At 42.8% G+C, this 24,907-nt stretch overlaps 1 protein-coding gene across 2 annotated transcripts in view; it reads left to right on the top strand.

Annotated features, from left to right (window-relative positions):
- Window positions 1–24,907, top strand: part of SPATA13 (spermatogenesis associated 13) — a 345,487-nt gene that overhangs the window by 31,064 nt on the left and 289,516 nt on the right. For both annotated transcript variants that reach the window (XM_032838274.1, XM_032838280.1), the window contains exon 2: window positions 12,307–12,342. In XM_032838274.1, the coding sequence (XP_032694165.1) occupies window positions 12,307–12,342 (36 nt within the window). The remainder of the gene's footprint in view (window positions 1–12,306; window positions 12,343–24,907) is intronic.

Here is a 24,907-nt window from a genome sequence, read left to right as displayed (position 1 = left end):
GATGACATACCAGATTTTTCCTAATTTTTTCAATATTTCTAAGCTAAACAGTTTGTGGGTGAGTTTTTTCAAAGTGTCACGAATCTCCAAAAAATTTTCCAATCTATTTATTGAAAAAAATTTGCATATAAGTAGACCCATGCTTTCAAACCCGTTGTTGATCGAGGGTCGACTGTATCTGCAGATATCAAATGAACAGTATTTTTATGGGTGCTCGGGAAATATGAACTCATGGGTGAAAAGGTGCAACTAGATAGCTTTCTTGTCTGGTGAAGAAATGAATTCATGTTTTGACCACTCTTGGCATGGGGACAAGGTTAAGACAGGAAAGACTGTAGTTTATGCGAATCTCTTCCAAAGAATCACTACGAAGAAGAACAGCTGATAAATGTCATGTCAGAGGGTCTGAGGACACGCAAAATTTAAAAGGGCATTTTCCAAGGAATGCACATTCTTTTCAATTTGTCAACAAACCCGAGATGTTGTCTCTGAAGCACAAGAAGCAGCCTTGGCATTTTTGTCAATGGAGGAGTAGGCTCCTTTCTACACACACAGCAACATAACTGACATTTTTTTCTCTTCTTAATAAAGACTTCCACTCCTTTGACCTTTAGAGCTGACCTTCTAAGCTGCAGTCCACCATTTCTTGCATACTTATCACCTGTTTGGCTACACAGCTGCCTCCCTTAGACTCACACTTCTGGGTGGAAGACGTTCAGACCATTGAGCTGGAAGCGACCATAGGTGCCTGCTACAGTCCTTTGTTTTCTTGTGAAGCTCAGAGAAAATACAGCAATTTTGTGAGTAACCATCCGTAATTCTATTATTAAGTGAGAGGTTAAGAATGGACAGAGTCAAGTCTGTCTGAGAGGTTATAGAGGGTACCTTTATACAGTAGCATCCCCCAGCAGTTATTAACTTCTGTAAAAATTTTCTCAGCCTGAGTGTACCTGTGGGCTGTCATCTTGCATCTAGAAGACCCACTAATTCATTAGCAGGTGGTCCTTGCGAATTGCACAAAACAGGCTTCCAGGCATTGGGAATATGATAGAAAAAGAAAAATCTGTAACTGGTGTTAGGAAGCAACAGTTTCAGACAAGTACATGACTAAGTTGTTTCCAGGGTGTTCTCATTCCTTGCACTGTGATCTGCGAAGGGATGGAAAGAAGACCAGAGTGGAGCGCAGCCAGCGGAGGGGGAACCAGGGCTCAGTGTGGGGCAGAAGAGCTGGCAGAGCCAGGGGACAGGCCCCTGTAGTTCACAGCAGCTGTGCTTCCGAGCACTACCTGTGCACAGCGCTGATCTGAGCTCCTGCCGCACACCAGTGTTGACTCCCCACAATAATGCATGGCCAAAGCACAGTCACCATCCTAGGTGCCGGCTTGTGGCGCTGAGTCTCAGTTGTGACATGGCAGCAGGAGAGCCCCTCCCACTTATTCATCGCGCCTATCAGCTCCCAGCGACTGTTGTGGGTTTCCTTCCAGTGCGGAGGGAAATCCTATGAATGATGGCCCAGAAAGGATGCTCTTGCTGTGCCATAAACAGAAAGCTGCCCCTCAAAAGGGTGATGCACAGGGTCACTGCAGCTCTCACTGTTTCATTTGCCTTGGACCAGCCTCTCCTTGTGTCCACCACCCCATCCTTCTATATCCTTACTGGTCCTCCTAGACCTAGTTGAAAGGCCAACTCCCAGCTCCTTTGCAGAGACTTCCCTGCTCCCCGCAAATCCTTCTCCAACTCAAAGCACATGTCCTGCCTTGACCCCCCGCTGTGCTTCTTAGCAGAATCTCTTCCAACCTGTAGTCACTGCAGTCATTCTGGGGACTCTCACCCAACTGAAAGCATCTCAGAACCGGTGCCTGGTCACCCAATGTTCCTTGAAGCACTGGGTACAGTAGCTGGGCAGAGTCCAGCTGAATTTTGTTGAGTGACCTCTGGAAATAGGTAAGGACCAGCTGGGCCACCTCTTCATATCTTCCTAGGGGGCAGGTGGGGCCTGAGCTTGCCTTTGGGCGGGAGCTGTTCTGTATGTGTGGTGCCATAGCTGTGGTTATTACCTGGGCCCTGGGGCTCAAAATCCTGCTCCTCCCATGACTAACTGTGCGATCTGGGAAGTTACTAAGGCTCAGGTTTTTTCTCCATTTTAAATTTAGGAGTAATAGTATGATTTACCTGACGGGTCATTGTGAGGATTAAATGAGATTTTATTTATGCTTGTTATGACATAGTTTAAGACATAATAAATAGCACTTATGGTCCGTGAGCACGTGTCACCCCAGAAAATGCACATTTTACTTCTCCTTTAAGCCATGAAGAGTTAACTGGGAAGTTCTGCGGGAAAATGGTGGTAGCTGCAGCTTAAAGGCTGCTGTGTGTGGGTCTGTGCTGCAGAGTAGAGTGGGCCATTAGAGGTAGGGTCACACTCATGGGGAGCTCAAGTGTAGGCTGTGTGTCCCCTGATTCTCTTAAATCAAGGTTAAGATGGGTAGATTCAAGGAGAGACCAGTACTCCAGACATCTTTCCTTTTCAGTTTCCCAGTCTGCCCAGTGAGAGAAAATGTGGTCCCAAGCTCTCTCCTCACCCTTTCCCATGCTCCCTCCCCTCTCCTTTTTTGGGTTCTCCCTCCCCTCTTCATCCCTGGGTGCTCCTTTTTCTCTCCTTTCCTGAGTGCTGCTCCTTGTCCTCTTTCTCTCCTTTCCTGGGTGCTCCCTCCCCTCCTTCCCTGGGTGCTCCCTCCTCACCCTTTCCCTGTGTTCTTCCTTCTCCCCTTCCCTGTGTGCTCCCTTCCCTTTCCTCACACATCCCAGAGAGCTCTTAGTTTTTATTGTTCTGCAGCCTCTCAGAAAGAGACTTCCTGCCTCTAGCTGATAGAGTGAACCAAAGGCTCACAGTTGGCTGAGGAGGGAAGAGGGGGCAAAAGTACAGTGATGGCACCAAGGGGGTGGAGGCTCATAAAACAGAAGGCAGTAGTCATGTGGCCTCTGGGAACACCCGGGAGCATAAAGGGCAATGAGGATGTGAACCCAGGTGAGCACTTTGCTGCTAAGCGCAGTGCAAGAATGTGCCCAGAGTTTTCTCTTTGCTGCAGGTCTCTGAACTCTGCCAGGCCCTGCCAGAGGAGGGGAGGTGGGGGGGGGTCACCATGTAGGTCTGAGCCAGTTTGCTCTCCACCCCCCAGATGCCACTTCTGGTTCTGGCAGGAGCTGACAAATGCAGTTCTGTGTATCACAGCCATGACCAACATGGAGGTAAGAGCAGTCAAGTTGGTCTCTTTCTTCTTTGGGCCCTCGCTGGTCCAGCAGGGCCTCCTTCCTCACTGTCCCTGCCCGCCATTCTACTTCTGGCCTTGGTCAGCTCTACTCTTCCTCCTGTGGTGCCATTTTCCTTCTCCTTTGCTCTTCCTTCTGTTGCAGAACCTGGACTGGATCCTGGCAGATCAGAGACTTTGGAGGATCGGGGGTTTATTTAACACCGGTGGGCTCAGAGGAAGTTGTTCTCCAAAGGTCTGAGCCCCGCGCACAAGCAGGAAGGGGGATTTATACCCTTCTCTACTTCCACATACGCAGGAAACAGGGTAGGAAAGAAGAACCTGGAAGGGCTTTGAGACAGGGACTGGAATTCCCTTGCTGGTGTGGCCAGCCGTCTTAGAGTACAGTTTTTCCCTCTCACTTCCACAGATATTTCTTCCCGTCCATCATCTCCTTCCTTTATTTCCTGCACTGGCTCCTTACCCATAGTCTACCCAAAGTCTCCCATGCCATGTGTCCGGACCCTGTGCTTTGCCCCTGCCTGAGTTCTCAAGGGACAGCACACTGACGTTTCCTATGGAAACCCCCCTGAGCCTGGGAGGGAATCTCTACTTTGAACTCTTTTTGTCTCTTTCCCTATTTCCATCCTGCTCGGAGGTGTCTGGACTCTCTAGCTGTCTGACCCCTGGGAAACCTTGATTTTGGTTTCCTCCCTGGACCTGGTCCATCACCTGTGCTCCCTCCTTGCACTGCCCTGCTTTGCAGGTGGCTCAGGCCAGCTTCAGCCCTCCGCTGGACACTTGGGGTTTCTGCCCCCAACATCAGTCAGCATTCAGAGATCCCACCTGCCTCCGAGGGGGAAGTGGGCATAAGTCCTGGTTCTAGGAATGTTTCCTCTCCCCATTCCCGAGGCACTGCCGGCGTGGCTGTCCTACTCAGTCATCACATTCCACAGTTGGTCTGGGCTCTGATATAGTCCTGGCATGGAACTTGGCCTTGCTGCCCCTCCCCTGGGGACCATGAAAACCCATCTTTGGGAGCCTGAGAGGGTAGCTGCTGGTGAGGACAAAGCCCCAAGCAGTGGAAGAGTTCTAGAACCCTGCCACTGCTCTCCGTGCTCAGGCTGGGTAGTGTCTTTGAGTCATAGGGCTGTCATACGGCTGGTGGACGATGCCAGCACACCCAGTGGCCCCAGGACCCTTCGACTGGCCAACAAGGACTGAACCAGCCTTATTTTCTTCTTCAAGTACTATGGCTGAAAACACTGGGGTCTAACTTTCCAAGGGAGGGGAGCAGAGCTCCTGCCTGGCAGAGAACACACTGAGACAGGGCCCTCCTCCTCTGGCCAAGACCTGTCCATCCCAGCACGTGGTTGTCCCAGTCTGGGTGGCAAGGGGCAGCCAGTGATGCCAACTGCAGGTCCTGGCCTGGGGCCCCAGGGCTGGTCCTCCCACAAAAGCTGTTCTGGGAATGCGCCAGGGAGGTCACGAAGAATGGGCCAGATGAAGCCCCTAAGTTGTTCTGAACTAACAGACTCAGAACTCTCAGACCAGGTAGCACCCCCCACGCTTCTCTGCCTTTCTTTATACACCTGTAGTGGTGGCTTTCCTGTACCCCACCCCCACCAAGACAGTGAGCCTGGAGGACAGGACCTAGTCTTGCCTACCATTGTATCTGTAACTCACTGAGAGGCTAGACGCCCTGGGGGGCCTGCAGCAATTGCCTGTGGTCACTGCCTCAGACCATGGGGCCCAGCGGGAATGCAAGGGGCCCTGTCACTGGCAAGCCACGGCCAAGAAGCCAAGCGAAGCCAAGCGTATATTTGGCCAAGGATGCAAGGTCGGTGCAGGTTTCACTCCTGCCAGGGATCTCACTGCGTGCACGTTGCAACTCAGCATACCCTCCATCACGAGTCTGTGGACCACTCCAGAGCAGGGAACTTTTCTCTGCTTTCAGACCAAAATACTTTCAGACGGTGGGTGATGTGGGAAACAAAGGCAGAAGGAAATGCAGATAAAATGGAATGTCCTTAAAACCTGCAGCTCATAAACAAATGCTTAAGGCCTGCCGAGTATCCTGTTCCTCCAGGAAGCTCCCAGCTGTCTGAATGTGAATGCCTTGCTAGAAGAGAAAAACAACCTGGGTTTGACAATAGCAAGGCCCCAGTATCCTGTGAGTCTTCTTTAGCATATGAAAGTCCTTTTGAAACTTCCCTTATCTTTACTAACCCCCAGCCCTGAAGTATATAATCAGTGGCTCCTCATAATCCCAGGGCAGCCTCTCTTCCTGCCCACGGGTCCTGTCCCCAAGCTGTAATAAAACCACTGTTTTGCACCAGAGACGGCTCAAGAATTCTTTCTTGGTTGTTGGCTCTGGACTCCATAAAACTCACCAAAACATTCCAAAACTACATCATGGGGGCAGGCCAACTTGTGGATGAAATTCTCATCTGTCTTGTCTAAGCTTGCTCCATTGGTCTCAGATGCTCCCCGCTGGTCAGTATCTGGAAGAGCCACAGGCCACCCAGAAACATCTTTAGGGTATCCCTAGGTATAACTAGGGTTATATGGGTACAAAGATTATACCTTCTTGGTCTAAGGGCTGAAAGAGACACCCATGTGGGAAATTCTGACAGGCTTCCTGCTTGGATGTTAGGTTAGGACCCCTCAAGTTGGCCAAGATGAGCATGATCACGGCCTTCCAAGTTTAGGGTCTCCCGTGGTTGCTTTTTCTGCTCCTAGTTTCTGTGGCCCACCCATCTCTCATTACCAGCCCCACAGCCCAAGTGTGTGCCGGGGGCTCTAGTGTTTTAGAGAAGAAATTGTCAGAGCTGTTGAGTAGCCTGTATTATTAGTCTGCATCAGTCATCTGTTGCTGTCATTCTGCCACATGATGAGCCATTGCAAAGCCTAGTGGCCCAAGACACTCAGCATCTATCTGGCTCATGAGTCTTCAGGCTGGGCTTGACTAGGGCCCCTCACCTCACGGGCACCCAGCAGTAGCTATCAGCTGGAGGGATGGTACAGCTAAGCCCACGGTCTCTCCTCAGCCCATGGGCTAGCGTCCTCTTGTTCTTTGTGTGGTGGCTGAGGGGAAAGGCGAGCAAGTCCAAATTGTGCAAGAGCTTCCCAAGCCTTTGCTGTGCCCCATTTGTTAGTACCCCATGGGGCACAACCTGCAAGTCTGAGCCCAGAGCCAGTGTGGGAGGGTGGCCCAAGGTCATGGGGGAAACGACGGCAGACCTGGAGGGACTTTCACCCAATCCACCTACTGAAAAGGGGTGTGAGCCTGGGTTTTCTGAGCAGTGCTCAGAGCACTTTGGAGTCCCTCCCCACCCGCACTTCTTCACCTATCCCATGCCCTCCCCTCAAGGAATTTCTGCAGTCCCACTTCCCACACCTTAAGGAAGGCTCTGACTTTTATTTGAGTTCCCTGGTTTTCAGAGCATCCCATTCCTTCTACCTAGCCTGAGGCCCTCTGCCTGACCCCTTCAGACTGATCATTGCCCAGGCTGTGACTCCCGTTGCCTCTTGGCCTCTCGGCTTCAGGCTCTGGAGCAGCTGTGGGGGTCACATCTCACCCTGTTCCATCCCCAGCATCTGGGGACATAGTTTGGGGATGGTGCCCTGGGTTCCACCCATTCTCAGAAGGAGGACAAGATACCTATAATCAAGCTTAAGTCCTACTCACCCTAAAAAGTATCTTTTCCATGACCTTGTGAGTCCTTCCAAGTTCCATTTCTCTTTAACTTTCCTTTTAACAAAAAAAACAAAAAGTTGGAAAGAATAGTCCACACCTGCTGCTTCCAGTCCTTACTACCCACTTGCTCCCTGCTTCCCGACAAGTTTTTCCAAGTTTTTCTCTACTTTTTTGGCCCTAAAGAGTACTCTCTTGAAAGTCAGCAGAGTTAGGAACGTTACATGTGTTTTTTTATTGAATTCTTGCAAAACCCTTATAAGATAGGTCTCCATGTTCCCATGCCCATGTCTCAGGTGACAAAATCCAAGCCTGGCCTGAGTCATTTACGAAGTGAGTCAGGACAGGGAATGGAACATAGGCCTGACTGCAGGGGCTATGTTCTTAGCCATTACCCTAACCTTGAATACAGTGCTGCTATCCTGCGATCCTGGCTGTGGCGTATGAGTTTGCTAGGGCTACTGTAAAGAAGGACCAGGAACTGGGGGCCTTAACAACAGACACTGAGCGTCTCACTGTTCTGGCAGCTGGAATTCCAGGATTGAGGTCCATAGGTTAGTGCTCCCTCTGAAGGCTCTAGGGGAGCGTCTGTTCCAGGCTTCTCTCCGGCCTTCCAGTGGCCTGACTGCAGTCTTCATGTGGCATTTTCTGTGTGTGCTGGGCTGGGTCCAGATTCCCCTTTTTATAAGGAGATTAAGGCCCAGCCTGTTGTCTTCAACTAAAGTAATTATATCTGTATCAACCCTCTTTGCAAATAAGGTCACATCCTGAGGTACTGGGGTTTAGGACTTCAACACATGAATATGGGGATAGGGGGCACAGTTCACCCCATAATGGGTGATCAGTAGACAGCCCATAAGCAGATAGTGTAGCCGTCACCTGGGAGCCCCTTCCCAGATGTACTGAAGGAGCATTTGCGTTTTAACAAGATGCCCGGGCAATTCCAATGCACATTAAGATGTGAGAAGCACCTGTCTATAGCACTTTCTGGAAAGAAGAATGACAGCATGAAGCAATATTCTTAGGGTAACCCTAATTCTTGAATTTTACTTAGAATAGAGATAATTTTAAACATGGACAAAAACAGTGTATACAAAGAGGTTTATTCCAGGTTTTTCCTTAGAAATAAAACATTTTTCTGCAGTAAGTACTACTTCCTATCATTCTTAGCTGAAAAATTGTTGTTTTTTTTTTAATTGTTCTATTTCAGGTGATGTATGAGTTAAAGATGATCTTGTGGGAAACATTTCCTGAAATCTAAACTGACATGTAACCAAATTTCTGGAACAGCACCTCTTTTTAAGCTTGGGGATTGTAGCAAATCAACCATTGAACTAATGAGCTAACTTAACTAAGGAATATGATTTTTGTTTACGGTGAAAATGGCATTAAGTTTATGTAGGGAAGTGTCCCCTTCCCTCCTCTTCCCTCCCTTTCCCTCTCCTCCTTCTCTTTACCTCTTCTCCCTTTCCCTCCCCTTCCCAACCTTTCCCTCCCTTCCCATCCTTTCTTCTCCCTTCCCTGCTCCTTCCCTCCGTCCTCCTTTCTTTCTTCCTTCCTGGCTTAAAAATGCAAGGCTTGACCCACAACCCTGAGATCAAGACCTGAGCTGAGAGTGAGAGTCCAACACTCTACCGGACTGAGCCACCCAGGAGCCCCTATGGAGAAAGTTTCAACTCTATTTTTGAGTGTATTTGAAAATTTTTACTATAAAAAAGTTTAAAAATACAATCATGTAAAGAATTTAAAAAAATACGTTTCTTTCAGGTGTTCTCCTGACTGCTGTATCATCTCAGTTATTTTTTTCTTTATTTTTGTTTTTAAAGATTTTATTTATTTGAGAGAGGTGGCAGGTGCACAAGGAGTGGGGGAGCAGCAGGCAGAGGGAGAGGGACAAGCAGGCTCCCCGCTGAGCAAGGAACCTGATGTGGGACTTGATCCTGTGACCCCAGGATCATGATGTGAGCTGAAGACAGATTCTTACCTGACTAAGCCACCCAGGTGCCCCATTGTCTCAGTTATTTCAGTCAATGTTTAACTGCCTGTTAACCTGTTTCCTTAGTTTTTTAGTTTTTAACTCATGTAGGTCTTCCTGCCAATGTTGATCATTGTTCCTTACTGGCCTCCTATGAAAGGAAAAATTGCTTGGTTTAGTGTGGGACAGGTAAAAGGAAATAGTTGCCCTAACTGCTAAATTTGTAATTGACATGCACTGTGCTAGCCTCATGCCATCCTCCCTTTCTGGTTGCTTTTGTAACACTTTCTGGGTTTTAGTGGTAATAGCAATAATTTCTCAACAGAGCAAGTCCTGTTCTTTCTAAACAGTGACCTATGTGAGGTTTTTTTTTTTTTTTTTTTTTTTTAAGATTTTATCTTTATTTGTTAGAGAGATGGAGAGAGAGCACAAGTAGGCAGAGCATCAGGCAGAGGGGGAAGCAGGCTCCCCGCTGATTGGAAAGCCCCATGCGGGGCTCTATCCCAGGACCCTGGGATCATGACCCAAGCTGAAGGCAGACGCTTAACTGACTGAGCCACCCAGGTGCCCCTGACCTATATGAGTTTTAACAGGACAGGCCTTGAAAGAAGAAAATCTGCTACAATGGGTGCTTACTCCAAAACTGATGCATGGAGTTAGTAAATGTTTCTTTTCTTCTTTCCTTCCTTTTTTTTTTAAGTAGTTGCCACGCCCAGCATGGGGCTTGAGCTCCTGACCCTGGGATCAAGACCTGAGCTGATAGCAAGAGTCAGATACTTAACCGACTGAGCCACCCAGACACCCGTTAAATGTTTATTTTAGAAAGTACTCAGAGAGCATCAGTTAAAGCCTTATCAGTTGACCTTTCCCTGCCAGGGACCAGATGGACTGGACACATTAAAAAAACTCTTTCTTTGAAGGGTACATCAGTAAACGTGAAATTTCAGGGATAACCCTGCCTCTAAGCTCATTTCTTTCCCTGAAGTCCCTTCTCTCACAGGAGGTGACTTACAAGTAGCACAAATATGACCGTGTCCCAGGAGGTTGTCATCCTTCAGGATGGGCTCTAAACTGGCAAACGAGCCATCTTAAATCTGTCCATCTCTTCAGCTTCGCTTCATGCCATTGGCTGCTTCACAGGCTTCTTCTCAGTCATCGTTGATCACTCGTGCTTCTGTGTAGCCACCTCCCCCTACAGCAGCAGCTCACAAACCCCCTCTCCACCTCTGCCCTCTAAGTCCTTCCTCCCACCTCTCCCCCCCCAGGCTGTCCCCTTGGTCTGCAAGGTCCCTGGGTCCTTCAGTGGCCCTCACAGGTGCCCCCTCCTCTAGGGTGGTTTTTTTGAGCATCTCTTGGAATGTGAATTTCAGCTAGCAAACCTTCTAGAGTCCCCCTCGTGACAAAATCTACAAAACTGAAACAAAGTTAACTTCACTTAGAGATAATTCACTATCCAGAAGGGATACTTTCTTCATTTACTGAGACTTTGTCATGGAGTCAGAGCACAGTTTTGTTTTCCCGCAACCCCCCTGAGTGCTGGCTTCATTCTTCCTGCGTGAAGACTATGTTACTGTCGATCTGTTCTCTGATGTCACCTGTACCCCCAGCCCTGTGGTGATGGGGAGGGCACAGACGGTGTGTATGAGGGGGTGTTGGCCATGGTGACAAGGGTCTGGTTTCTGAGCCCCATGGTAAAATGGCAGGAACCCCAACCCAAGCCCCTCCGTCCCCCGGCAGGATTTGGGGGACACTTTGTGCATTTTCCTCTGATGTTCTTACAGCCTGTCAGTTCTTGGTCTTGGCTTGTGGCTTTATTCTTCTGTGCTGTTCCCTCCCCGGCTGTTTCTCCTGATGGGGCAGGCTAGACCGGTAGGATGTGGGTGTGCTCTGCCATGGTCATGGCTCTAGTCATGCTGAAGGGCAGTAGTGCCCCTTCTGAAGCCGGGAGGGCTGTGTCCCAGCAGAGTTCTCAGCAGTGTCCAGATGGGAATTCTTCCCATCTCTGACAGCACCCTGGGTGTTGCACTAATTTTATTTAACTGGCTTCCAGCTTTCTTGAGTTTTTGCTGAAAGAACTTGGACCATCCTTCCTTCAACAGCTGGGTGGGAAACTGATACAAATGTCACCCATATCATTGGGCTTAAAATGGCCTTTCTGTGCCCACAACCAGGGTGTCATTGGGCTGACCTTGACACCACTGACTCTACCCAAGCCAGCTCCCTTTCCCAGGGACCCATGCATAGCCCAAGAGCCTGAGCACCCTCCTGGCTCCACCTGCTCCCCTCCTCCCTTGCCCTTATCCTCATTGCATCTCTAGTATTCCCTCTCCCAGAAGTTTTATCACGTCCTTGTTCAGAGAGAAGCCCTATAAGATCCTTGAGGATATGCAGTGTGCAGTATACCACACAGTTCCAGCAATAGGGTGGCAGATCTGTTCCCACTCTGCCTGGCCCCCCAGCATGGGAAGAAAGACATGAGAAGACACGTGTGTGCAGAGAGTGCTATCCTCATTCATGTCTGTGTTACTCGCACTAAGGCCCGTGGCCAGGATTCACTAAATACGTGTTAGCTTGGCGAGCGAGAGAGCGAATAGGTAGCTGCTCACCCAGATGGTTTGATGAACATAAATTAGCACGATGCTAACTAAGGGGTTGCAGACAGCTTCCAGGAAAGTGTGCCTTCTGAAGTTAAGAGCTGGTGATGCGCTCTGAAGGATGGGATGAGGTCGTAGGGACAGGGGAACCGAAATTCTTTCCGGACGGTGAGCCCAGGGAGAGAGCCCAATAAATAAATATCTGTAAAGGTACAAGGGTTCCTGAGAAACTGTCTAGTTGGTAGCCATGGAAAGCAAATCCCCAAAATAACAGCATAACATTCGCATGTGCTTACAATGTGTCAGGCACTGCTCTAATCACTTTATATACATTAATTCACTTAGTTCTCATTCAGTTCACTGCTGGCCGGGCAGAGAGTGTCCATAACTGCCCTGGGTCCTGCAGCAAGAGGTGGTGGCCTGGGATTTGACCCTCTGCGCTCTGGCTTTAGAGCCCTTGCACTTAACCAGAGATCAATGGATTCGAAACCCAGGGCTGAGAGTTATAAAATAACATGGCCAGAACCATGGAGCTGCTGTGTGATCCAAGTATGCTGGGTAAAATGCATCATTTTCTCAGTTCTTTTAAAATCTGCTATTAAGGCCATGTGGGCTCTGTGTGTGTGTGTGTGTGTGTCTGTCTGTCTGTATGAAAATGTATATACATATATGTGTATTTTTTCTTCTTTATATATTTTTTCAGGTCAAATTGAGAACTAATATTCAAATTTAACTTCAAATAATCTTTCACATATCTGTGTACTAACAGTACGTCTTTCCCTTCCTTTCCAGGACTTGTCCTTACGTGTCTCCAGTGCTCCAAACCTGGTAAGAAGGACTTCTGATCCTCCGTCCCCTTCCCCACCTTACTGTCCTTTCTGGAGTCTCAGACCCACAGCTTCATGCTTTTCTTGACTTTCAACATGTACCTTTTGTCAGGGCCTTTGGGTGACATCTTCCTTTTTGAAGTTAGGCCTCCTCTTTCTATATTTTTAGACCATAAATGAACTTTATTATTCTGTAATATTGCCACCAAATATTCTGCTGTCATGGCCAATCCATTTGTAGGCAAACTTGGGGATGACTTTTTTTTTGTAAGCAAATGCAAATTAGTCACCTCAACATTGGAAAACCAAACATGAGATTTCTCCCATTTTTAAGATATTTGATTGTGATAAAAACCTGGGAGTGTTTGGGGGCTTTTTTTTTCCTATTGGATGGACATACACTTAGGGTTCAACACGTTTTAGTGTACATTTATATGTATGTAACATATTTATGTCTTGTTATAAATTGAGATGTATTAATAACCACTTCATGGTTGTAAGGCCAAAATGTCTTTTCTGATGGATAGATGGAAATGCTACAAAAGATGATATTTTTCATCTAAGCATTATTTATAGCCGTAATTTACCCATTGGGGCTAACTAAAACAGGTAAAGAATGTAAGGAAGGCCATTTAGGTCTTTCCACATTCCTTATTCTCCAGCTAAAGTGGATGACGGCTTATGGGAAGCTTTAACTGAGCTAGACAATGCAAAATTTAGGAAATCCATTTTGAGATGACATTTACAGGTCCAAAACTCAATGATATCTCTCCATCAATAGCCATTGATGAGAAGTAAGGTGCAGCTTATTAGCGAGGTGATTGGCTAATTTGGTTGAAGGTCATTGATTTCATGGACCATCAACCTTACCTGATGGTTTGCCATTTACCATTGACCTGAACCAAGGGCTATTTTAAAAATATTTTGCTTACTTGGTGCATTTTTAAAATTTTTAACTATTTGTATTCATTTGTGGAAAGATTACATAATGATATTTCGGTTCCAAAGTTTGTGTATGTTACATGAATGGATTATCATATACTTTTATATTTTACTTCAAAATTATTTGGTGTACACTAAGATGAAAAGAGATTATGAGAAACTTAAAAATTTACCCAGCCTGTTTTATAATGTTTTTGACATTTAGGATGAAGGAGACTATTGAAGCCTCCCTGACTGGGTGGATTTCAGTGGGCATTATTATAATTCAGGTGATACTCAGAGAAAGTGAATGTGTTTCTAAAGAAGGAGGAGCCCCAAGGTTATATGATTTTTATTAATGGAAGAGAAAAACAGTATGCATTTTTACACCCTGCTGTAGAATAACAAACTCAATAACAGCAGAACTAGTTACAATTTCTATATGTTTTTTGTTTTGTTTTGCTTTTTGGTAAACTCAAGATTAAAAAAAAAAAATCTCTCATCTAGCAATACTTTATGTGTATTTTAAAACAGTGTTTTAACATCACATGCTAAATGTGTATGTGTGTTCTCCTTTTTCCTCTTGTGCATCCTTCCCAATTAGAATAAATGTCATTAATGAAAATGCTTCTCTGAGGTCAGATTTTATATAAAAATACAACTACAGAAGGAAAACCACCAAATTATTCACAAAACTTATGGTGCTTGGAAAGAATGGTTGGAATCCTAGACAATGGGAATCCAAAGGGAAAGAGACACTTTCTATCTTAGAAAAGCTTCTGTTAAATAGATGTTTTGTTTTCTCAAATGAGGACACATTAGCAATGACAGATGTATATTTCAGTGTTGCCACTCTCTTTCTTTTCCTCCTCTCTGGAGTCAGGAAGGAGTGGGGGAGGTTAGGATCCCCACCCCCACCCCCCTGGAGTCCTTCTGGAGAGCCTTCTGGCCAGCTGGAGCTCTTTGTGCCCAGCCAGAATTCAGACACTTTTTCTTTCCTGAAGCTTAGCCTCTCACTGGCTGCTCCTTAGAAAGCCCACCACAGAGCGTGGAGACCTACCCACAGCCAGACCTTGACCTCCTTCAGTCAGCTTTTCCCTTTATGGGAGAAACCCCCGGGTCATAGGTATGGTGACATGAGGGATTTGGATCTCGTGAAGAGTTGTTCTTTGGGTTTAACGTTTTGCCATTTTACTTGATTCCTTATTTTAAAATTGTTCCATTTCAAACTTGAACATTTGGCTATATAATTAGAATGCTTGAGCTTTTAAACTCATTTGTAATTGATATTGTTCCAGTTTTTGGAAAACAAAAACAGAGTGATATATAATATATATCTCACATATATATATCTATGTTCCAAGATACATTCATTCTCATGTACTACAAATGTAAATGTGACTTTCTGAAAACTTGTTTTTTAGCCTTAATCAAATATTTGTTAATATTTAAATTAAAATCTATTAGTTTTTTAAAAAGCAGATTTATAGTCATTTGGGATGGAAACCATTGACCAATAATTGCTTCTATTTATTCTTCACATAAAAAAATGACACTTTTATGGGACATCTGGGTGGCTCAGTCAGTTGGGCATCTGCCTTCGGCTCGGGTCATGATCCCACGGTTCTGGGATCAAGTCTCACATCAGGTTCTTTGCTCGGTAGGAAAACTGCTTCTCTCTCTGCCTGTGGCTTCCCCTGCTTGTGCACGTTCTCTCTCTCACTCTCACTGACAAATAAATAAAATCTTAAAATAAAGTAAGATAAAAATGACACCTTTAGGCCAAATAAATTTCCCATTCAGTGTTAGTTAACTTTTAACATCAAAACTGAAATTGATTGAGAATCACTTCAAATTTAAGTTCCAAAAATGAAATGAAATTGTTTTAACTCTGGAGCTCAGTTGCCCACACAGGCCACGAGAGGGAGCTGTTGAATCTTAAACGAAATATATTTGAATTTCAACAAACCTTTTGGGTAAACTATTCAGATAATCTGGTCTATACAATGTAATGCAATGTAATCAGCAGTAGCATGGTTTCCATTCCTATTAGGACAAAATTTATGCATGTATTTAAGAAGTACTGTAGTTAAATTCAATGAATACTTTAGAGAGCATATTATTTATAAGACACTCTCTTCTAGAAGGGGATCTAAAGATAAATAATTCAAATGGTTCATAAGCAAGTGTGCATGTCTGCGTATGTACACTTGCATTAGGAAGCAGAACATAACATATAAGAACCATAAGAAAGAAATAAAGTACCATGGAGTTTCAAAAGCAAGAGCCTACCTCATGCAAGGCCGCATGGAGGAGGTGGCATTTAAGGAGGCACATGAGAGTACTCCGGGGGGTGTGACAATGGGAGATGGAGAAATACACTAAGTGCAAAGCACAGCATAAGTAAAGGAATTTTGGAGAACCCTGAAAATTCCTGTTTGCTTGAAACATAGGTTGCATAAATGTAATTAAAGGAATTTCATGCTGGAAAGGCAGCTGTCATGGCTTGTATTATGTATTATGTATTATGATCCCACATAAATGCTGGAGGGTTTATTTGTACCTAATTGCTCTGAGTGTCAGAATGGCCGAAGGAACTCTTAGCCTGCACATGCAGAAGTGTTACTGAGAAGCATATCCTCTATTATCTATGCCTTCCCATATTACCTCTGGTGGTTTGGGGCCTCAAAACCATGGAATATTCTAGCAACATTTAGGTCAGGGGGACTAGATTTAACAAAACTGCTTATTAGGCATTATTCACCAAATATCTGTGGAGCACATACTAGAGAGAAGTTTTTAGAAAATATTTTTTGAAAATTTATTTATTTATTCGTGAGGAGTGGGAGAGGCAGAAGGAGAGAGAATTTCAAGCAGACTCCCTACTGAGTGAGGAATCTGTTGCGGGGTTTGATCTCTAGTCCTGAGATCATGATCTGAGCTGAAGTTAAGAGCCAGCTTAATATCGGGCCATCCATGCACCCCAAGTTCATAGCAAACCTTAATATTTCTTAATTACAGTATTCTGAACCTGCTAAAGCATTTGTAAATTTTTCGAAAGTCATTGAAAGTAATTTTCTTTTAAAAAGTGGTTAATAGGGGCTCCTGGGTGGCTCAGTGAGTTAAAGCCTCTGCCTTCAGCTCAGGTCATGATCTCAGGGTCCTGGGATCGAGCCCCGCATCGGGCTATCTGCTCGGCAGGGAGCCTGCTTCCCTCTCTCTCTCTGCCTGCTTCTCTGGCTACTTGGATCTCTGTCAGATATCTTTTTAAAAAATTAAAAATAAATAAAAAATGGTTAATAGATGATTTTACTATATTTATTAAGGCGGAAATGACTACTTCTTAAAGTATTGCAGTAACTTCAAAAATCCAAACTAAGAATTTTTTTTTTTTTTTTTTTGGAGTTAAAACAAAACAAACTATCTACAGGAAGTGGGATGAATTTCATTCTTAAGTTTTCTAACCACCAGTGCAAGGCAGGCAACACTGTGGTCCACGTTGTTTGCATTTGATGAATCCATCTGCCGAATCAGAAGTTTTCCTGGAATTAAACACCAGCAAAAAATTTATAGTGTAGGCTCTTAGGTTAAAAGAACATTGAGTAAAGTGCCAAACAATGACTTCAATTGTTCCTAAAAAACACGCAGAGGTTGTTCACACTTGGATCCTCTCTAAAGATAGACCTCAAGGTATAGCTCAAGTGATTCATTTCACTGGAAGGTGGAGATAACATGATCCTGATAGCATACTCTTTGATTGTAAGATTTAGAGAGAAAATTAGGAAATAATGAGTGATGTCTCATAGTGTGATAGGTGGAATAATTATAGTCCCTACCCCCAAAGATGTCCATGCCCTGATCCCTGGAACCTAAATTTACTACTTTATATGGCAAAGAGGAAGTAAGGGTGCTCACCAGCTGATGCTAGAACAAGGGAACGGTCCTGGATTATGGGGTAGACCAGAAGGAATCACAGGGGTCTTTAACAGTGGGGAGAGGAAAGCAGAAGAGTAGGTCAGGGGAATTCGGTGAGGATTTAATCTGATATTGCTGGTTTTGCAGGTGGAGGAGGGACCAGGAGACCAGGAATGTGGGTGGCTTCTAGAAGCTGGAGAAGGCAAGGGTATGGATTCTTTCCTTGAGCCTCCAGGAAAGAATGCAGCCCTCTTCACACCTTAATTTTAGCCCTATAAGACCCCTATTGGGCTTTAGCCTACAGAGATGTAGGTGACAAATCTGTTTTCAAGTTTGTGATAATTTATTACAGCAGGAAACTAATATACATAGACCCCCTCTAATATCACTGTCAGTTCATGGTAAAATCACCTGATTACCTGTCACGTAGATATTTCATGTTAGTGGTTGGGAGCTGGGAGCTTCCGTTTCCAGGATTGAGGGGATGAAAATGGCCAACATGTGGGAAAGGTTTGTGAGTTGTAGGCTGTGCAAGTTTATGAATCTGAACAATCTATACTGATAGAAGTGGTGGCCAATGGAGAATGACCAGATGCGCCTTGGACTAGACTCCATCCATGTATCTATAATTTGAGAACAGATTTGTTGTCCTATGATTTTTCAAACTATAGGACTTTGAAAGCTGAAGTCTGGAGATTCCCAGACCTTAGGAGGTACCTGAATATTTTTTGAGTGGATAATTGGACGGATGGATGAGGACGATGAAGGGGTAAAGATGAACCTGGCTGCTGGCTAAAGAAGAAACACTACTTCACTTTCCTAGGCTGTGGTCATAACAAGACCAGTGCCATGCATGAATGGGGGGGGTCCTATCCAATCAGTTAGTGACCCAGTGCCCCTGAGTCCCATGTCACTAGAGACCTTTTGGTAGCTGCACAGCACCATTCATAAAGAACATTAAGTATTGGGCGCCTGGGTGGCTCAGTGGGTTAAGCCGCTGCCTTCGGCTCAGGTCATGATCTCAGGGTCTTGGGATCGAGTCCCGCATCAGGCTCTCTGCTCAGCAGGGAGCCTGCTCCCCTTCTCTCTCTCTCTGCCTGCCTCTCCATCTACTTGTGATCTCTGTCTGTCAAATAAATAAATAAAATCTTAAAAAAAAAAAAGAACATTAAGTATTGAATGCTGACTGTGTGTTATACAGTAAGTTCTTTTTAAACATTTTTCATGTTTTTATAAATATTTGGTAATGCAAAAGAATATGTGTTGTATGTGTGTTATGATGGATAATTAAGTGAACATCTGGATCCCCCATATTTCTTAAGAAATATGACATTATAAATACCAGGAGTTCCCTGCATGTTAGTCATGATTGTACATCCCGTCTTCTCTCAAAAGGGAGTCAGTATTCTGAAAATAGTTTTTTTAAATTTTTAATTATTTTTCATCCAGTATACTTAATATACAGTGTTACTAGTTTCAGGTGGACAATACAGTGATTCAGCAATTCCGTACATTACTCTGTGCTCATCAAGATAAGTGTACTCTTAATCCCCTTCACCTATTTCATCCACCTCCCCTCTGGTGACCACCAGGTTGTTTTCTGGAGTTAAGAGTCTGTTTTCACGTTTGTTTCTTTCTGTGTTTTGTTTCTTAAATTCCACATATGAGTGAATCATATGGTATTTGTTTTTCTTTGACATTAGCATTATGCCTTCTAAATCCATCCATGTTGTTGTAAATATCAAGATTTCATTTTTTGTGGCTGAATAATATTCCTTTGTGTATATATAAATCACATCTTCTTTATCCAGTCATCTGTTGATAGACACTTGGATTGCTTCCTCTATCTTGGCTATTGTAAATAATGCTTATAAATATAGGGGTGCATATATCTTTTCAAATTAATGTTTTCATATTCTTTGGGTAAACACCTTGTAGTGGAATTATTGAATAATAGGGTAATTCTGTTTCTAATTTTTTGATGAACCTCCATATTGTTTGTGACTGCACCCAGTTTACACTCCCACCAACAGTGCAAGAGGGTTCTTTTTTCTCAACAGACTCTCCAACACTTGTTGTTTCTTATTGTTTTTGATTTTTAGCTATTCTGACAGATATGAGGTGGTTTTGATGTGCATTTCCCTGATGTTGAGTGACGCTGAGCATCTTTTCAGGTGTCTGTTGGCCATCTATACATCTTCTTTGAAGAAATGTCTTCTGCCCATTTTTAATTGGATTATTTGTTTTTTTGGTATTGAGTTGTATAAGTTCTTTATATATTTTGGATACCAGCTCCTTACTGGATATATCATTTGCAAATATCTTCTCCCACTTCTGAATATTGTTTTTAATACTCTTTTCTTTATTGTTTTACCATAAATATATATGTCCCTAAGCAATACATATCTTAATTTTGCCCCTTTTTTTTTTTTTTTTTTTTTGAGAGAGAGAGAGAGAGAGAAAGAGTGTGCACAAGTGGGAGGTTTTGCAGAGGGAGGAGAGAAAATCTTAAGCAGGCTCCACGCCCAATGCAGGATTCGACCTCATGACCCTATAAGATCATCCCCTGAGCTGAAATCAAGAGTCAGATGCTTCACTGAGCCATCCAGGTGCCCCAATTTTTGCTTATTTTTAAAAATTGTATCAAAATGTATCATAGTAGGGCGCCTGGGTGGCTCAGTGGGTTAAGCCGCTGCCTTCGGCTCAGGTCGTGGTCTCAGGGTCCTGGGATCAAGCCCCACATCGGGCTCTCTGCTCAGCAGGGAGCCTGCTTCCTCCTCTCTCTCTGCCTGCCTCTCTGCCTGCTTGTGATCTCTGTCTGTCAAGTAAATAAATAAATAAATAAAAATCTAAAACAAACAAACAAACAAACAAAAACGTATCATAGTATATGTAATGTATTCATTGTTTTTTCATTCATTATACTGATGCTTAAAGTAATAGTGCATCCATTTTCTCTGCTCTAAAGTATTGCATGGTACTTAAATCCCAAAATTTATGTGTATGTATCTATATTATCCTATGAATAAACATTTGAGTTGTTTCCAGTCTTACCTGTTGCAGACATGCTTCTGTGAACATTTTGTACAGGTCTCCCAGAATCCACGTACAGATTTTTCTAGGATGTACATTTAGAAGTTGCTGGATCATAGTGGAGTTGCATATTCAGCTTCTGAAAAGAATGCTAAACTCTTTCCCAAAGTGGTCATACCAATTCATACTTAAAACTGGTGGTAGTTGCAACTTCTTTTTGCTCTAAATCCTTATTAAAAGTCAATATTTTCGGTTTTCAAATTTCTGTAATTTGGAGGGATGTAAAATTGTATCTCATGATTTGAATTTTCCTTTTCGTGACTTCTGAGATTGAGCATCTTTTCTTTGTTCTTTTCTCTCCCTCCCTCCGTTTCTTTCTTTCTTTCCTTTCTCTCTTTCTCTTTAAATTTTGTTTTTATGTAATCTCAACAACCCTATGTGAGGCTTGAACTCACAACCCTGAAATCAAGAGTTGCATGCTCCCCTCACTGAGCCAGCCAGGTGCCCCATGCATCTTTTCATATAATTATTAACCATTTACATTCCTTTCCAATGAAATGTCTGATCATATATTTTGTCCTTTTCAAAAAAACCTGGCTTATTTATTCTTTATATATTTTGGATACTAATTCATTGTTGGTTATATAGTTTCCAAATATCTTCTCCCTAATTGTGTGTGACTATATGTGATTATTTCATATTTTTATGGTGAGACAGAAGTTTCAAAACAGAAGTTCTTAATGTATTCATTCTTTTCCCTTTTATGATTAATGATTTTTTGTGAGTTAAGAAGTTCTTTCCTATCCCGCAGTCATATTGGCTTCTCCAAATAGCCTTCCTTTTAAAAGTTTGAAGTTTCATATCTTTAACATCAATGGCACATAAATTATTATTTGTTTGGTGTGTGTAGGGGAGGGAGTATGAGGGGAAGTAGAGATCCTCTCCATCTTCCAGGTCTGTTTCAGTATTATTTACTCTTTTTCTTTTCTGTGGTTGAGTTTGGGTAAGATAGAATTATTCGATCCTTAAATGTTTAGTAAAATGGTTTATAATAGTGTGTGTAGAAATTGGTTACAAAACTACTGTTCTTTTTATAGGAAGGTTTTAAATGATTGATTTACTTTTTTTTAATGGATGTGGTTATTGTTTCTTAAGTCAATTTTCTATTTTTTCCCCCTAGGAATATGTGCATTTTGTTTGTGTTTTCAAATGCATAGCCAAAAAAATTGATTATAGTATAGTCTTACCTTTTAGATCTGTGCTATATTGCGGTCATATTGCTTTGCTGATATTCTTTGCTTTATCTTGTTTCTCTCTTTTTTTAAAAAATATTTTTCTTTTTTTCTTTTTTTCTTTTTGTTTTTTTTTAAGATTTTATTTATTTATTTGACAGACAGAGATCACAATTAGGCAGAGAGGCAGGCAGAGAGAGAGGAAGGGAAGCAGGCTCCCTACTGCGCAGAGAGCCCAATGCAGGGCTCGATCCTAGGACCCTGGGATCATGACCTGAGCCAAAGGCAGAGGCTTTAACCCACTGAGCCACCCAGGTGCCCCTTTATTTTTGTTTTTAATTTAAGTTCTAGTTAGTTCAATATTAGTTTCAGGAGTAGAGTTCATTGGTTTGACACCCAGTGCTCATCATAGCAAGTGCCCTTCGTAATACCTGGCACCCATCTAGCCCATCCCCCACCCACCTCCCTCCAGCAACCCTCTGTTCTCTGTTAAGAATATCTCATGATTTCCCTTTTTTCTTGATTAATCTTGCTAGAGATTTATTAATCTTATTAATATTTTCAGAGTCAACTTTTGACTTTATTATTCCTCTAATGTATCTTTGTCTTCTGTTTCATGAATTTCAGCTCTTATCTTTAGAATAAGACCTGGTGCAGAATAAACACTAGACAAATGCTTTCCCCCCTCCCCCACCCCTGCCTTCTTCTCGTTTTCCTCTTAAACATCACATAACTATTAAACACCATAAACTTTGATAAAAAATATTTTTGTCATAGTTCAGTTTTAGTTGTTTCTAATTTCCGTTATACTGTTTCTTTGATACATAAATTGTGTATGTTTTGTAATTTCTATGCATACAGGAGAGTTTTTAGTTTTTTAAAAATTGATTTAGTACTTAACTATATTGTGATCAGAAAGTGTGGTCTATTTGATATCAATTTTGCAGAATTTGCAAGGCATAGTTTATGGTCTAATATGTATTTTTATAAATATTGTTTTGTTTAGTTTTTACCCCCACAGTTTAGACTGCTAATACTATCTTATACTATTTATGATTGTTTAGATTTACTTACATAGTTACCTCCTTCTTGGCTTATCATTCCTTTTTGTATCTGGTCTCATTTTCTTCCTCCTGTAGTAAATTCTTCTAAAAGTCTTTTAGGGATGGTCTCTTGTTGGTATACAGTCCCCAATTTATTGGAATATATCTGTTTATCTGAAAATGTCTCTATTTTACCATACTTCTTGATAGTTTTGCTAACTGCATAATTCTAGATTGATAGCTGTGTTTCTCCTAGTACCTCAGAGATGATAGTCTTTGGGGTCCATGGTTGCAGCTGTGAAGTCAGTTGACTGTCTAATTAGATACAAGGTAATATATTTTCCTTGGCTGCTTTTGAATCTCTTCTATGGCTTGGGCCTTCTTCAATTCTTTCCTTCTTTCTTTCTTTCTTTCTTTCTTTTATTTTTTTAAAAGATTTTATTTATTGGGCGCCTGGGTGGCTCAGTGGGTTAAAGCCTCTGCCTTTGGCTCAGGTCATGATCCCAGAGTCCTGGGATCAAGGCCCACATCGGGCTCTCTGCTCAGCGGGGAGCCTGCTTCCCCTCACTCTCTGCCTGCCTCTCTGCCTACTTGTGATCTCTCTCTGTCGAATAAATAAATAAAATCTTTAAAAAAAATTTATTTACTTGAGAGAGAGAGAATGAGAGAGAGAGAACATGAGAAGTGGGAGGGTCAGAGGGAGAAGCATACTCCCTGCCTAGCAGGGAGCCCGAGGCTGAAACTCGATCTGGGACTCCAGGGTCATGACCTGAGCTGAAGGCAGTTGCTCAACCAACTGAGCCACCCAGGCGTCCCTCTTCAGTTCTTTAGTAATGTTTGTTTATTATTTTAAGGTGATCTTGCTTGGTATTCTTTATGATTCTTAATTCTGAGGATTTATGAATCCTCAGAACTACTATCAGTTTTGGAAAATTCTGATCTCTTCTCCTTTTGGAATTTTAATTGAATGTTTGTTGGTTCTTCTTACTCAAGCTTTGGTATTCTTTACTTACCCTTCATACTTTTATTTCCTTTCTCTGTGCTGGATTCTGGATTCTAGATCATTAATTCTTTATTCAGTCATGTCTAATTTGCTATTTAATAGTTTCTCTGGGTTTCAATAATTCTATTTATTTTAGAAGTTTGTTTTTATAATGTTTCTGGTCATTTAAAAAATTCTCCTTGCTCATGGTTTCTTTTATTTTATTTTTAAGATTTTATTTATTTATTTTAGAGAAACAGAGATAATGACAGAGAACATGAGCAGGGAGGAAGGGAAGGAGCAGGCTCCCCACTGAGCAGGGAATCCAATTTGGGACTCAATCTCAGGACCCCGGGATCATGACCTGAGCAGAAGGCAGATGCTTAACCAACTGAGCCATCTAGGTGCCTGCTCTTTTATTTCTTTAAACACTTTATTTTCTATATCTGAGCCTTCCTATATCTAAAGTCCTGGTGAGTCCATTCCTTTATTTATTTATTTATTTATTTATTTATTTATTTATTTATTTATTCTGTTGTTCCTCTGTTTCCTTGTGTGGTTTTTGTTTTTTTTTTTCATTGTAATGTTATATTTATTTGAAATCTGTTCGTGGAAATGTTTTCAGCCTGATGTAAAGGTACATTTTATAGGATTAAGTTTTTTTGTTTGCTTTTACCAGGCACCTAGGGATAGTACAAATTATGACCTATTTAATATGAATATTTTAGCTTTTTAGACGGTTAACGTGAATTCAGGAACCAAATCCATATTAGGTCTAGCTAATAAACATGGATCTCAAGGGTAGTATTGCCATAAAAAATATAGGATGCCTTGTTATATTTGAATTTCAAATAAACGATGAATACATTTTTAGTATAAGTATTTTGTTTATATAAAATAAATAGACTTTATTTTTTAGGGTAGCTTTGAGTTCACAGCAAAAGTGAGCATTAACTATAGTGTTCTCACATATCCCTCTTCCTCATACCCACAGAGCCTCCCCCACAACAACATCCCCCACAAGAATGGTATATTTGTTACAATGAACCAGCATTGACCCATTATATCACCTGAAGTCCGTAGTCTACATTAGGGTTCATTGGTGGTGTACGTTCTGTTAATTTTGATAAGTGTATAATGATATGTGTCTACCATTATAGTATGATACAGAATAGTTTCACTGCCCTAGAAATCCCTGGCACTCTGTTTTTTATTTCTGAATCTGACAACCTTACTCAAGGGAGATTTTTTTCTTCTTCCACTACAAGTCAAGACCAAGACAAATAACTTTCCTTGTCCATCTCTTGGGTAGGGTGTTTATGTTTTCCTCTTAATTGAGATTTCTCTGAGAGCATAGCCTGTTATGTACCTTGACTTTCTGTAGTGATTCTGTTTCTCCTCCCACCGAATCCCTTGCCCACCCATGTGTCCTCCAAAACC

This window comes from Lontra canadensis, unplaced genomic scaffold (assembly GCF_010015895.1).
Source record: "Lontra canadensis isolate GAN:19392208 unplaced genomic scaffold, GSC_riverotter_1.0 scaffold103, whole genome shotgun sequence".
Taxonomy (NCBI): Eukaryota; Metazoa; Chordata; class Mammalia; order Carnivora; family Mustelidae; genus Lontra; species Lontra canadensis.
This window is presented reverse-complemented; position numbering and strand designations above follow the sequence as displayed.